Source organism: Pan paniscus, chromosome 18 (assembly GCF_029289425.2).
Source record: "Pan paniscus chromosome 18, NHGRI_mPanPan1-v2.0_pri, whole genome shotgun sequence".
NCBI classification, from domain to species: domain Eukaryota; kingdom Metazoa; phylum Chordata; class Mammalia; order Primates; family Hominidae; genus Pan; species Pan paniscus.
Window position 1 is genome coordinate 83658832 of NC_073267.2, and position 15455 is coordinate 83674286.

Genomic DNA, 15455 nt, shown 5'->3' on the forward strand with positions numbered 1-15455 from the left:
ATCACTGATTTAATCCATAAACATTTTCCAGAGGAAGAAACTGAAGGCTGGAGAGGTCAGATGACTTGCCCAAGGTCATGCAGCTAGAAAATGGCTGTGAGAAATGGAATCCAAGCAGTCTGACTCTAGAGTGGATGCTGTCAGCCACTGTGATATACTGAGTGTAGGGTGCAGGACAGCATGTCATAAAGAGATGTAGCCTAGTATGGGAAAGTTGAAGAAATAATTCCTGAGGAAATGACCTTAGATCTGAGACCTTAAGAGTAAGTAGGACTTAAGATGTGAGGAGTATTCCAGATAGAGCAAGGAAAGCATGTGCAAAGGTCATGTGTATTTTAAAAACTGAAAGAAGGCCAGTGTAGCTGAAGTTCAAAGAGTAGAGGAGAGCCTGAAATGGTGGATATGGAGAGATCATTAGAGTCAGGCTGTTCAGAGTCTTGTATTCTGAGAGGTATGGAAACTATATGATATGACCAGATTTATGTTTGTAAAGATGTCTTGGGGTCAGGTGCCAAGGTGGCTCACACCTGTAGCCCCAGCACTTTGGGAGGCAGAGGTGGGCAGATCACTTGAGCCCAGGAGTTTGAGACCAGCCTGGACAACATGGGGAAACCCCGTCTTTACCAAAAATACAAAAATTAGCCAGACATGGTGGCACATGTCTATAATCCCAGCTACTTGGGAGGCTGAGGTGGGAGGATTGCCTGATCCCAGGGAAGCTGAGCCTGCAGTGAGCTGTGATTGTGCCACTGTACTCCAGCCTGGGAGACAGTGACCCTATCTCAAAACAAAAAAAGAAAGAAAAGACCTCTTGGACTTCAGTGTGCAAAGGAAGTTAATTTTTTTATATTATGTGAGGTAGGGGTTCAACTTGATTCTTTTTCATGTGGATCTCAGTTGTCCTAGCACAATTTGCTGAAAAGACCCTTCGTTGTTTATTGAATTGTCCTAGCGCTCATTGAAAATCAGTCAACCATCTGGACTCACAGTTCTGTTCCATTAATCCATATATCTATTCATATGCCAGTACCACATAGTCTTGATTGCTGTGGCTTTGTAGTTAGTTTTGAAATTAGAAAGTGGGATTCCTCCAACTTTGTATTTTTCAAGATTATTTTGGCTATTCATCAGGATAAATGAATGGGTGTAGGGCAGTTTAATGGTATTTCCTAACATCCTGCCAGGGCTAAATTAGAGATTGGAGAGTTTTCTTTCACATGAGACACTGATAATTTTTTTTTTTTTTTTTTTTTTTAAGACGGAGTTTCACTCTTGTTGCCCAGGCTGGAGTGCAATGGCGTGATCTCAGCTCACTGCAACCTCCGTCTCCCGGGTTCAAGCGACTCTCCCGCCTCAGCCTCCCTAGTAGCTGGGATCACAGGCATGTGCCACCACGCCTGGCTATTTTGTATTTTTAGTGGAGACGGGGTTTCTCCATGTTTTGGTTAGGTTAGACTGGTCTCGAACTCCCGACCTCAGGTGATCCGCCCACCTCAGCCTCCCAAAGTGCTGGGATTACAGGCGTGAGCCACTGCGCCCGGCCTCTTTTTTTTTTTTTTTTTTTTTTTGAGACGGAGTCTTGCTCTGTCTCCAGGCTGGAGTGCAGTGGCGCGATCTTGGCTCACTGCAACCTCCGCCTCCCGGGTTCAAGCGATTCTCCTGCCTTGGCCTCCCAAGTAGCTGGGACTACAGGCATGCGCCACCACACCCAGCTAATTTTTGTATTTTTAGTAGAAATGGGGTTTCACCATGTTGGCCGGGATGGTCTCGATCTCTTGACCTCATGATCCGCCCGCCTCAGCCTCCCAAAGTGTTGGGATTACAGGCGTGAGCCACCATGCCTGGTCATAGGTAATCTTTATTCAAACCACAAAAGAGGCCAGGCACTGTAGCTCATGCCTGTAATCCCAGCACTTCAAGAGGCCAAGGCAGGAGGATCACTTGAGGCCAGGAGTTCGAGACTGGCCTAGCCAACATGGCAAAATCCCAATTCTACTAAAGATACAAAAATCTGAAAAAAAAAAAAAAATCTGCCAGGTGGGGTGGCACACTCCCGTAATCCCAGCTACTCATGTGGCCAAGGCATGAGACTCACTTCAACCTAGAGGCGGAGGTTGCAGTGAGCCAAGATTGCACCACTGCACTCCAGCCTGGGCAACAGAGCAAGACTCTGTCTCAAAAAGAAAAGAAAATAGGCCGGGCGCAGTGGCTCACATCTGTAATTCCAGCACTTTGGGAGGTTGAGGCGGGCGGATCACGAGGTCAGGAGATCGAGACCATCCTCGCTAATACAGTGAAACCCCGTCTCTACTAAAAATACAAAAAATTAGCCGGGCATGGTGGTGGGCACCTGTAGTCCCAGCTACTCAGGAGGCTGAGGCAGGAGAAATGGCGTGAACCCAGGAGGCGGAGCTTGCAGGGAGCTGAGATCGAGCCACTGCACTCCAGCCTGGGCAACAGAGCAAGACTCCATCTCAAAAAAAAAGTAAAGAAAAGAAGACACATCTCCCAACCTTTTATTTAGGTCTGGCAGAATTTTAGGGAGTGAATGATTTAGGTGAAGCAGGTAAATGGAAAATGTGATTGACAGCTATCTCTGATTCTAATTGGGCCAGCAGAGCTAGGAGGGCCATCTGGCAGAGCTGTTCCTTATGGGCCCAGTGGGGAGGGGGAATTTGGGACTCTCTTTGCCCTGTAGCTCTTGTGTCTAAGGTAATCCATTGTCGTCCTGTTCCTTCTGCTCCATGTGTCTCAGAGAACTGGACCCCATCCTGACTGAGGTCACCCTGATGAATGCCCGCAGTGAGCTATACTTACGCTTCCTCAAGAAGAGGATTAGCTCTGATTTTGAGGTGGGAGACTCCATGGCCTCAGAGGAAGTAAAGCAAGGTAAAAATGTTTCCCATATTTTTGGGGAGGGTTGAGATATAATTGGCAGTGTTTCTTAATAGTTAAGCCACAAATCTCTTATTAAGGAAACAATTGGAACTTATTAGCCCCTGGTGGTCTGTAGGCAAATTGACTCCCAGGAAGAAATCTAAATTTACTGGATTTTAGAATTGGACTAGATCTTTGAGGCCATCTAATCACTTTACAGATGAGGACACTGGTGCCCTGTTTTAAATTTTATGGGATATAAATTATACTTCAATGAAGTGTTCTTTTTTTTTTTTTTTTTAAGGAGTACATAGGCCAGGTACGGTGGCTCACATCTGTAATCCCAGCACTTTGGGAGACTGAGGCGGGTGGATTACCGGAGGTCAGGAGTTCGAGACCAGCCTGACCAATATGGTGAAACCCCATCTTTACTAAAAATACAAAAATTAGCTGAGCGTGGTGCAATGCACCTGTAGTCCCAGCTACTCGGGAGGTTGAGACGGGAGAATTGCTTGAACCCTGGGGGGCATAGGGCCAAGATCACGCCACTGCACTCCAGCCTGGGTGACAGAGCCAGACTCTGTCTCAAAAAAAAAAAAAAAAAAAAGAGTATATAATGTACAGGAATCCTCTCATCCCTCTCAGTCTCCCAGTTCCCCCAGTCACAATTTTTCAAGGAATAATTGACATTGATAAGAAAGGGGGCTGGGTGCAGTGGCTCACACCTGTAATCCCAACACTTTGGGAGGCTGAGGCAGGAGAATCGCTTGAGCTCAAGAGTTCAAGACCAGCCTGGGCAACACGACAAGACCCTGTCACTATATTAAAAGATAAAAATTTTGACTGGGTATGGTGGCTCACGCATAATCCCAAAACTTTGGGAGGCCGAGGAGGAAGGATGCTTGAGCCTAGGAGTTTGAGACCAGCCTGGTCAACATAGTGAAACCCCATCTCTAAAAAATTAAATTAAATTAAATAATAAAAGATAAACATTTAAAAAAATTTTTAGGTCGGGCGCGGTGGCTCACGCCTGTAATCCCAGCACTTTGGGAGGCCGAGGCAGGCGGATCACAAGGTCAGGAGATCAAGACCGTCCTGGCTAACGTGGTGAAACTCCGTCTCTACTAAAAATACAAAAAAATTAGCCGGGCGTGGTGGCGGGTGCCTGCAGTCCCAGCTACTCTGGAGGCTGAGGCAGGAGAATGGCGTGAACCCGGGAGGCGGAGCTTGCAGTGAGCCAAGATCACGCCACTGCACTCCAGCCTGGGTGACAAGCGAGACTCTGTCTCAAAAATAAATAAATAAATAAATTGTTTAAAAGGTATGCCAGAGTCCCATTTCATTTACAGATTGACTCGCTAGGTTTTTAAGATGACCATTTAATTCCTGCTGGCTACTAAAGTAAGAATTAAAGGAAAAAAATTAAAAAAAATAAAAATCCTGCTGGGCAAATATATGCAGGGTTCTTTGGGCTGGGACTTGAGACCCACCCAGCATCTGTGGCATTCTGCATGGCTTGTGCCAATAATATGTGGCAGGGGCGTTACAGAATCAGTGTATAAAGGAAATTGTGTGCTCATTTGGAGTTTGCTTGTCAATGTCAGTGATGACTATCACTTGATCTTAGCCAAAAGACTGAAAAGCAATAATGATGACTATCACTATTCAGAGCTGTGCTGCCCAATACGTAGCCATTCATGAATTCAAATTCAAATTCAAATTTAATTACAATTAAATAAAATTTTAAATTCATCTTTCTCACCTGGATTCTGAGAAAAAAAAATTTAATAAAAAAAAAATATTCAGTTCCTAAGTTATGTTCATCACATTTCAAGTGCTCAATCGCTAACATGGCTAATGGCTACTATATCAGATAACAGATACGGAATATTTTCTCTTTTCTTGTTGTTTGTTCATTTTTTGTAGAGACAGAGTATTGCTGTGTTGCCCAGGCTGGTCTCAAAACTCCTGGACCCAAGCGATCCTCCCACCTTGGCCTCCCAAAGTGCTGGGATTACAGGTGTGAGCCACCACACCTGACCAGAATATTTTCATTATCACAGAAATTCTACTGGACAGTACTGGTGTAGAGAATGAAATATTCTATATCCAATATATTTTTATCTTTGCCATGGAAACTTACATCTTTTGACTCCTATTAATTAATCCTAAGGGAATAATGGAAAAGGAGTAAAAAGTTTTTCATACAAAAGTATTCACTATAATCTCCAATTATTGTGATATTCTGTTATCTCCAGTAATGGCAAAACATTTGGAAATAACCAGGTGTCTAAAAATAGAGTGGTTATTTTCTCAATTTCACATGAAACAACATAAAAGTTAAAAATAAGGCCGGGCATGGTGGTTCACGCCTGTAATCCCAGCAATTTGAGAGGCCGAGGCAGGCGGATCACCTAAGGTCAGGAGTTCGAGACCAACCTCAACATGGAGAAACCCTGTCTCTACTAAAAATACAAAATTTGCCGGGCGTGGTGGTGCATGCCTGTAATCCCAGCTACTCGGGAGGCTGAGGCAGGAGAATTGTTTGAACCTGGGAGGCAGGGGTTGCGGTGAGCCAAGATCACGCCATTGCACTCCAGCCTGGGCAACAAGAGTGAAACTCCGTCTCAAAAAAAAAAATAGTTAAAAATAAAAAAAGTAGTTTTTAAAATGTGGATTATGCACCTGATGAAATGCCACATAGTTATGAAAAATAAGGTAGGTGAAAACATGGAAAATATTTATGATATACTTTTTTAAAACAGAATTCAAAATTGCTATCTGTATCATGATTATAACGATGTAAAATATGTACATATTTCAAAGAAAGACTAGAAAGGAACCTGAAAAAATGAAAAAAGTTGCTCTGTTTCCCTTGGGGAAAAAAAAATGAGTATTCCTTTCTTGGCTGTCCCCTAGAGCACCAGAAGTGTCTGGACAAACTCCTCAATAACTGCCTTTTGAGCTGTACCATGCAGGAGCTAATTGGCTTATATGTTACCATGGAGGAGTACTTCATGAGGGAGACTGTCAATAAGGTAGGACATAGGACGCATCTCTTGGAAATGGGGCTTCCGGTCCAAGAAGCCAGGCTGAGGGAAATGGCTGAGGCATGTCATATTTCTTGGTCCTGCTTTGAGAATACTCTTGCATGCAGATTGAGTGGTACCACTTTGTATGTTTAGAGAGCATCTTTGGAGTCGTTGTGTTCTTTGTATACCCAGCTAGGACTTCCTTCCCAAGAATTAAAAAAGAACAGCTCAACTCAGCTCTTCAGGGAGCCCACTTGTTCCCTACCTCCCTGAAGGTTTGTGGGTAAGGAGCCTCAGGGAAGTAGGGCCTCTGCAGATATCTTACACTCCCCAGGTAATGGATCTCTGCAGGGCTAAGGCCCGAAATATTTAATTTGTTCACCTAGTGATCAATAGGGAAGTGAGCTATTTTGACAAGGAGGATGCACACCAATCCATGACCAGAACACGCCATGTTGGGAGAAACATGGACAAGGTACAGAAAAGGGAGCAGAGCTAGGGCCAGTGTACCCAGAATCATCTAGAACATGACATGCACAACTGGGACTCTCAGTGTTGGCTTTGCCTTTTGGGTAGGCTGTGGCTCTGGACACCTATGAGAAGGGCCAGTTGACATCCAGCATGGTGGATGATGTCTTCTACATTGTTAAGAAGTGCATTGGGCGGGCTCTGTCCAGCTCCAGCATTGACTGTCTCTGTGCCATGATCAACCTCGCCACCACAGAGCTGGAGTCTGACTTCAGGTACAGTTGACTCCCTTTCTCCTTTCTAGGCAGAAAGGCCCTTCCTGTTGATTCCTGAGGCCCATTTGTTTCTGCCCTTTGTCCTCATGATTCTAGTTAAGTTCTATACAGGACATCAGCTCCTATCCCTAAGATAGTATCCTTGGCTCCAGGAAGCTGTTGGTCAGCCATATATCTCATGGGCCAAATTTCTGTTCCCTGGACTAGACTGAAGGAGCTATGGGCCCTTAGACGTAGGAAAGAGAACAGGCAGTTCAGATGAATAATACCACCAATAGGTACCATTGCTACAGGCCCAGCACTATGCTAATCTCCTGCGCTTTTGAGGTCCTAATAACAACCCTATGAAGTAGGAACTGTTAGCTCTGTTTTATAGATGAAGAAACTGTGCTTTAGGGAGATTCTGTCCTCGTCAAAGATCCACCACTTAGGAGTCAGTGGTGGAATCCAGAACTGAGTGACTCAAAACCTGTTCTCAACTCCTACATGGTACTGCGTTCACTAAGCCGCACAGCTTTGTTGGGAGTGCAGTGGTGATGGCTAAAAGCCTCATAAACAGTAGAGATTGGCCAGTCTCCCCTTTATGTTCTTGTCACATCAGTGTCCTTGACGGGGTGCTGGTTACTTTCATACCCTGGCTCCTCAGGTCTCCTACAGTGGTCTTAAGGACTGGTTATCCCCCCTAAAAGAGCACCTTGTGCTGCTGGGTCAGAGTGGTGAAGACTGGCCCTTCTGTCCTGGTGGCCAAGTTGAGCACTGTCAATCCCTCTATGCAATCCTGCCCCCCAGGGATGTTCTGTGTAATAAGCTGCGGATGGGCTTTCCTGCCACCACCTTCCAGGACATCCAGCGCGGGGTGACAAGTGCCGTGAACATCATGCACAGCAGCCTCCAGCAAGGCAAATTTGACACAAAAGGCATCGAGAGTACTGACGAGGCGAAGATGTCCTTCCTGGTAGGTACCCCACAGCTCACGAGCTGGGTTGGTTTATCTCGAGAGGTTACACTATCACTGCTAAGCCACAGTATAATTGGCCTCTAGCTAGAGACTTTTCCTCCAGTGTCTATATAGAAGGAAAATTCCTCCTTTAAGGGAATTTCCTCCCAGAAGGTTCTGAAACTATTTCTTACTCAGGGACATATTCTGAGCAGCCTGAGCCACGATAGAGGCTGGGCTGTCCAACTGTCACCTAGCATTCATTCCCCAGAGCACTGGCCAGCTGCTCAGGAGCCCACTGAGTGCCAAGCTTGGCTTGCATCTGCCACAGAACCAGCTCTACCATCTGTGCCAGGCCACCAGACTGCTTCTCTGAGGAGAGGCCCGCAGCATGGGCAGGCGCCAGTCCTTCGGGCCTGCCATCACTGCTCTGCTAGCACATGTCTTAGGCTTTCAACTTCCTTTGGAAAGGAGGCTTTATTAAAGCCCTTTGCTACCCAGAATGACAGATGTGATAAAGCAGCAAGCCTTCCATTGTGTGACAGCTTGGAAAGGAGGAGCACAGAAGGATGAAAGGATTTGTACAAAGCAACAACCAGTTTGTGATGAGCCAGAGAGACCACAAATGAATCCTAAGCTCAAGATCAGGCCTCTCTGGCACACGCTGTCTTAGCACGCATGGGAGTAGCACAGTCCGAGGTCCATTCTGCTCCATCCCCCACATTGGCCGCACCCTGAGTCTTGACTCCTGAGGCTCAGAGCCTCAAAGAAACATCTAGTAGCATCTGTAGCCCACAAGTGGGGTTGGATGCAAAAATGTTCACGTGCATTTTTGGGTCACAGGGTCCTTCCTTAGCTTTTATCAGATTCTTTTTTTTTTTGAGATGGAGTCTTGCTCTTGTTCCCCAGGCTGGAGTGCAATGGCATGACCTTGGCTCACTGCAACCTCCGCCTCACAGGTTCAAGCGATTCTCCTGCTTTAGCCTCCCGAGTAGCTGGGATTACAGGCATGCGCCACCATACCTGGCTAATTTTTTTTTTTTTTTTTTTTTTTTAGTAAAGACTGGGTTTCGCCATGTTGGCCAGGCTGGTCTTGAACTTCTGACCTCAAGTGATCCACCTGTCTTGGCCTCCCAAAGCGTTGGGATTACAGGCATGAGCTACCATGCCTGGTTATCATATTCTTAAAAGGATCTGTGACCCCCAAAGGAGTTCAGAGCTGTTACTTGCAGAGAGAGAAGCCTAAACTTGCTAATATCTACCAAGCCCTGTGCAGAGGAACCCATAGTAACTAGTTATGAGACAGATCCAATGTGAAAGCTGTTTAGGCAGCCCCACTCTCTTCCTGTCATAGAAAATATTTGCCCTGTGTATGGTTTCTGTCAATCTAGGATATCATGGTTGCTGCCAAAAAAAGATCAGATCCAAAAAACTGTTGCCTGTGAAAGTTGTTACCTTTGGAGAACTTTGCCAAAATGCCCAGCAACCAGCATCACATCATGAACCAACTTAAATTTTTATTTTGTTTGTGATTTTTTTTACAGAACTTACTTTCATTTCTGTGCTCAGAAATAATCATTGGCTGCTTGCTGCCTACCACATCAAAGCTAGATGTCTTTGTTTAAGCCTCCTAACTCTAACCCATACCACCTTTCCAGTTCCGTTTTCCACCACTTGACTACATGTCTCCAAAACCGGCCAGTGCATGTTCGCTCTGTGAGGACCTCCCATTAACACAGTTTCATTGTTTGAGGCCCCAGAAGATAAGACCAAAAAGAGAGGCGATGCTAAATGCTTGGTGACAGGTTTCTGGTTTTCCTGACACCAAGTATTTAAAATGTCATCACTCCCATTGCAGGGCCTATTTTTTATGTCACCTTGATTCATTTGGCTGTCTAGATGAATTCTCCAAATGTACTGACATCATGCACTGTGGGCAGGGAATAAACCCAGTGAATCCACGCTTACTAGGGCTGTCAGTACAGGGGAAACTTTGAAATCAATACCATTTGAACTCAAATCCATAAGTCCTCATGACAGTTATTCTTGGTGCTCTTAAATGCCTTGGAAACACTTATGGCCTTCATCCTTCAGCTGTCAGGACAGGACAGTTATTTGGAAACTTGTGACATTAGAGGCCTCATGTTGTGGCATATTAAAGAAAGACCTTTAGGCTTATCTGTCCACAATCAGAGTGGTCTAAGCAGCACTGTCAGCATCATGACTTTCAGCACTGGCTGCAGGACACCGACAAGGGAAGCACTCTGGGCAAGATGAGAGGGACTTCCTAATCACAGCCCCTGGGGTTCTGAGATCCTCCTTTTACCCTGAAATCCTGAAGCTCCTGACTCATGTCTCGAAGACTGGCTCCTCCTTACCTCACCCCTGCCTTCCTCATCATGCCACCAGCAGACCAGTTTACAGGCAGTGGGATCCCCAGGCCCTCTATTTCCTCCCTCCCACGGCCTCTAGATGAGTATTCCTGAACCACAGCTGTGCTCATGTGGCATTCACCTGCTTTAAAAATCCTCAGTGCCAGCCCACTGTCCACAGGTCACAGGGCTAACTCTGCAGCAGAGCACCCAAGTCCCCGTCAGTCTCTGCCCCTCGCAGCTCTACCTCCTGCCACTTCCCTGCACGTGTCTGTGAACTGACTCTGCTATTTCTCAAATACCTTTTTGGGTTTTGTGCCATTCTGCACTTGCTTATATTATCCCCTTTCCAGAATATGTTCATTCACTCTCTTACTCATTGCACAAATATTTATTGAGAAACTTCTAAATATCAGGCACTGTTCTGGGTTCTAGAGCTACACTGCCCAACATGGTAGTCACCAGCCACAGGTGGCTATTGAAATTTACATTTAAATTAAAAATCCACTTCCTGAGTTGTACTAGCTATGCTTCAGGTGCTCAATAGCCACACATGGCTGGGGGCTACCATACCAGACAGTGCAGTTAGAATATTTCCATCAAGCAGAAAGGTAGACGGTGCTGTATAGAGACGCAGTGGTGAAGAAAACAGGCTAGATCCATGCAGACAAGAAATAGATAAACCAGAGAATGTCAGGAAATCCTAAGGACTATTAAGAAAATATCAAATAGGACAGTGTGCTGGAGAGAGGCTGCTGGGGGTGGAGAAATGTTCTCACCTTCATCTCCTGTCAGAATTATGTTCTACCCTTTTATGTTCAGCTCAGCTACCAACCCTGTCATGGAACCTTCCTTGAATGCCTTACACCAAAACAGTTTGTTCTTTCCTCTGAATGGCCAGAGCAATTAGTGCCTTAATAATTTTGCCCCATGCTACTTTTTTTTTTGGAGATGGAGTTTCGTTCTTGTTGCTCCAGCTGGGGTGCAATGGCGCGATCTTGGCTCACTGCAACCTCCGCCTCATAGGTTCAAGCGATTCTCCTGCCTCAGCCCCCCAAGTAGCTGGGATTACAGGCACCTGCCACCACACCCGACTAATTTTTGTATTTTTAGTAGAGACGGGGTTTTGCCATGTTGGCCAGGATGGTCTCGAACTCCTGACCTCAGGTGATCCACCCGTCTCAGCCTCCCAAAGTGCTGGGATTACAGGTGTGAGCCACCGTGCCCATGCTACCTTTTTTTTTTTTTTTTGAGACGGAGTTTTGCTGTTGTTGCACGGGCTGGAGTGCAATGGCGCGATCTTGGCTCGCTGCAACCTCCGCCCCCTGGGTTCAAGTGATTCTTCTGCCTCAGCCTCCCAAGTAGCTGGGATTACAGGCATGCACCACCACGCCTGGCTAATTTTGTATTTTTTTTAGTAGAGACGCGGTTTCTCCATGTTGGTCAGGCTAGTCCCGAACTCCCAACCTCAGGTGATCCGCCCGCATCGGCCTCCCAAACTGCTGTGATTACAGGCATGAGCCACTGCGCCTGGCCTCCATGCTACTTTTATCATTGGTATTTCTGCACCTAGTCTGTAAGACAGTCGTGTTATGAAAAAAGTCATCTTTGGACCAGAGTAGGGAGACCTGAATTCATTTTTTTAGTTTATTTGTTTATTATAAAGGATATTATATAGGATACAGATGAAGAGATGAATAGGGGAAAGTATGGGGGAAGGGGTATGGAGCTTCCATGCCCTCCCCAGGTGGCCACTGTCCAGGAACCTCCACCTGTTTATCCATCTGGAAGCTCAGAGACCCGAATTCTAAGCCTGGCTCCAGCTTTGTGGCCTTGTCACTCTGAGTGTCTGTCCCTTTTCCTGCTTTATTATTCTTCCTGGCATTATATAATGCATTTGTTTACTATCTGGCTTCCCATCTGGAATGTCAGCTCTGTGAGGAGTGGACCATGTCTTTTTTGTTAATTTCTTTCTCTCAGTGCCTAGAACTGTGCCTGGCACATCCAGGTGCTCAGTAAATATTTGCTGAATCAGTTGCTGTCAGACCTTCGTGAATCATTTTACTTTTTTTTTTTTTTTTTTTTTTGAGACGTAGTTTTGTTCTTGTCACCGAGGCTAGAGTGCAGTGGCGTGATCTCAGCTCACTGCAACCTACGCCTCCCAAGTTCAAGCAATTCTCCTGCCTCAGCCTCCCGAGTAGCTGGGATTACAGGCACCCGCCACCACGCCTGGCTAATTTTTTGTATTTTTAGTAGAGACGGGGTTTCGCCATGTTGGGCAGGCTGGTCTCAAACTCCTGACCTCTTGATCCACCTGCTTTGGCCTCCCAAAGTGCTGGGATTACAGGCATGAGCCACCCTGCCCCAGCTTTTTTTTTTTTTTTTTTTTTTTGAGACAGAGTCTTGCTCTGTCATACAGGCTGGAGTGCAGTGACACAATTTCAGCTCACTGCAACCTCCATCTCCCAGGTTCAAGTGATTCTCCTGCCTCAGCCTCCTGGTAGCTGGGACTACAGGTGTGCACCACCACGCCTGGCTAATTTTTTTGTGTGTATTTTTATTAGAGACAGGGTTTCACCATGTTGGCCAGGCTGTTCTTGAACTCCTGACCTCAGGTGATCCACCCGCCTTGGCCTCCCAAAGTGCTGGGATTACAGGCGTGAGCCACCGTGCCTGGCCAAATCATTTTACCTTCTGAGGAGTCTCATTTCCTCCCGTGCACTGGGCTTGATAATACATGTTCTATGGGGGTATTTAGCAGACTCCATGAGATAAAGAATGAGAAAATACCTCAGAGGTGGCAGGCTCTCTGGAAGCTTTTCTTTAATGAATGTCAGGCTTTGTATCACTGACCTGGGGCTTGACCGTTTGGAGCCTCAGAACTTATCCCGGACCTGTATGCCTGAGTCATTTCTGCTCTGTAGGTAACACAGTACAAGAAGACCTGAAACCTCGCCGGGTGCAGTGGCTCACGCCTGTAATCCCAGCACTTTGGGAGGCCAAGGTGGGCAGATCACGAGGTCAGGAGATCAAGACCATCCTGGCTAACATGGTGAAACCCCGTCTCTACTAAAAATACAAAAAATTAGCCTGGCGTAGTGGCGGGCGCCTGTTGTCCCAGCTACTCGGGTGGCTGAGGCAGGAGAATGGCATGAACCCGGGAGGCAGAGCTTGCAGTCCAGCCTGGGTGACAGAGCCAGACTCCGTCTCAAAAAAACAAAAAACAAACAAACAAAAAAAGAAGACCTGAAACCTGAGCTCACTACCTCTGAGGTCCTGATAGCTTTAGGCTCCCTGTCATCAGGCACAGAAGAAAGGGTGAGCCTGCTTCCCCATTCTGCCCAATCCAAGATCTGAGCGTCCTGCTCAGATGTAGCAGTGTGGGTTTTCATTAGCGCAAGTCTGAACTCCAGCCAGCCCTTCTCTGAGCTTCATGGAGCACAGCTGTCAGCCAGTCTGGCATTGGAGTGGGTGGCAGGCACAGTCAGCAGGAAGTCACGTTCTTCCTTCCTCATCTCCCAGGTGACTCTGAACAACGTGGAAGTCTGCAGTGAAAACATCTCCACTCTGAAGAAGACACTGGAGGTATGAGGGAAATTGCCTATCAGTGGTCAGCAGCCATCTTTTCCCATGTTGAGATAGAGCCCTATACAAACATCATGGTGAAGACACTTATCTTGGTGACATTGAGCCACACTTGAGGGGATTCTTTGGTGACTGACATGATAGCAAGGTATCCTTGGACCAGGGGGAAAAGCTCAGGAGTTGGAAGATCAGAATTCAAATTAGATCTTCCAGGCAAGGCACGGTGGCTCATTCCTGTAATCCCAGCACTTTCGGAGGCCAAGGCGGGTGGATCACTTGAGGTCAGGAGTTCGAGACCAGCCTAGCCAACATGGCGAAACCCCATCTCTACTAAAAATACAAAAATTAGCTGGGCATGGTGGCAGACACCTGTAATCCCAGCTGCTTGGGAAACTGAGGCAGGAGAATCACTTGAACCCGGGAGGCAGAGGTTGCAGTGAGCTGAGATGGTGCCACTGCACTCCAGCCTGGGCGACAGAGCAGACTCTATCTCAAAATAACACACAAATTAGATCTTCCAGCACATAGTTGGCGTGTGGCCTTGGACAAGTCCCTTAGCCCTCTGAGCCTCAGTCCTCTCATCTACGAAATGAGATGCATAGCTCCATCCAGCCCTAGCTTGTGTTTCTTGGGTAGCCTAATGAAAAAACAGGATTGAGGCCAAGTGGCTCATACCTGTAAGCTCAACATTTTGGGAGGCCAAGGCAGGAGGATTACTTGAGGCCAGGAGTTTGAGACCAGCCTGGGCAATATGGTGAGACCTCATCTCTACAAAAAAAAAAAAACTTTTTTTTTTTTTAATCAGGATCAAGGCCGGGTGAGGTGGCTCATGCCTGTAATCCTAACACTTTGGGAGGCTGAGGCGGGTGGATCATGAGGTCAGGACTTCAAGACCAGCCTGGCAAGATGGTGAAACCCCATCTCTACTAAAAATACAAAAAATGAGCCAGCCATGGTGGCAGGCGCCTGTAATCCCAGCTACTCGGGAGCTGAGGCAGAGAACTGCTTGAACCCGGGAGGCAGAGGTTGCAGTGAGCCGAGATCACGCCACTGCACTCCAGCCTGGGCGACAGAGGGAGATTCTGTCTCAAAAAAAAAAAAAAAAAATCAGGATCAAAAGCACCTTATAAAAATGACAAATCCCTGTATAAATGTAGGAGATTAAGATAAGGTTTTCCTAATCCTATACAAAGCTAGTAGCTGTTATTTTTAGAGGAAGGCAGCAGAGTATAGTGGAAATTGCTTGGGCTTTGAAGCCAGATACCCCAAGTTCAAATCTTCACTTGACCACTGCCCAGCTGTGTGACCTTAGGCAAAAGTTCTGTAACCTCAGTCTTGTCATTCATAAAGCAGGGATAATGACCTCTGTGCCACATGACTGTTATGAGAGGAATGTGGTAATATGAACCACTTAGTACATGAGAGGCATGCAGTGGTACTTATTAGTTGTATTAACAGTTAAAAATAACAGTAGCTGGGCCGGGTGTGGTGGCTCATGCCTATAATCCCAGCACTTTGGGAGGCCGAGGCAGGTGGATCACCTGAGGTCAGGAATTCGAGACCAGTCTGGCCAACATGATGAAACCCTGTCTCTACTAAAAATACAAAAAAAAATTAGCTGGGTGTGGTGACATGTGCCCATAATCCCAGCTACTCGGGAGGCTGAGGCAGGAGAATTGTTTGAACCCCGGAGGTGGAGGTTGCAGTGAGCTGAGATTGCGTCACTGCACTCCAGCCTGGGCAACAAGAGCGAAACTCCATCTCAAAATAACAATAGCTGGGTGGCTCGTGCCTGTAGTCTCAGCTACTTGGGACCCTGAGTCAGGAGGATTGCTTGAGGCCAGGAGTTCGAGGCCAGCCTGGGCAACATAATGAGACCCCATCACTTAAAAAGTAATAATAGGCTGGG

At 46.6% G+C, this 15455-nt stretch overlaps 1 protein-coding gene across 1 annotated transcript in view; it reads left to right on the plus strand.

Moving 5' to 3' along the window:
* The window catches only part of COG4 (component of oligomeric golgi complex 4), a 42614-nt gene that overhangs the window by 19049 nt on the left and 8110 nt on the right, over positions 1 to 15455 (plus strand). Inside the window, exons 9-13 of the mRNA XM_003829473.5 lie at positions 2756 to 2889; positions 5797 to 5915; positions 6486 to 6652; positions 7442 to 7607; positions 13484 to 13546. Coding sequence (XP_003829521.1) covers positions 2756 to 2889; positions 5797 to 5915; positions 6486 to 6652; positions 7442 to 7607; positions 13484 to 13546 — 649 coding nt within the window. The remainder of the gene's footprint in view (positions 1 to 2755; positions 2890 to 5796; positions 5916 to 6485; positions 6653 to 7441; positions 7608 to 13483; positions 13547 to 15455) is intronic.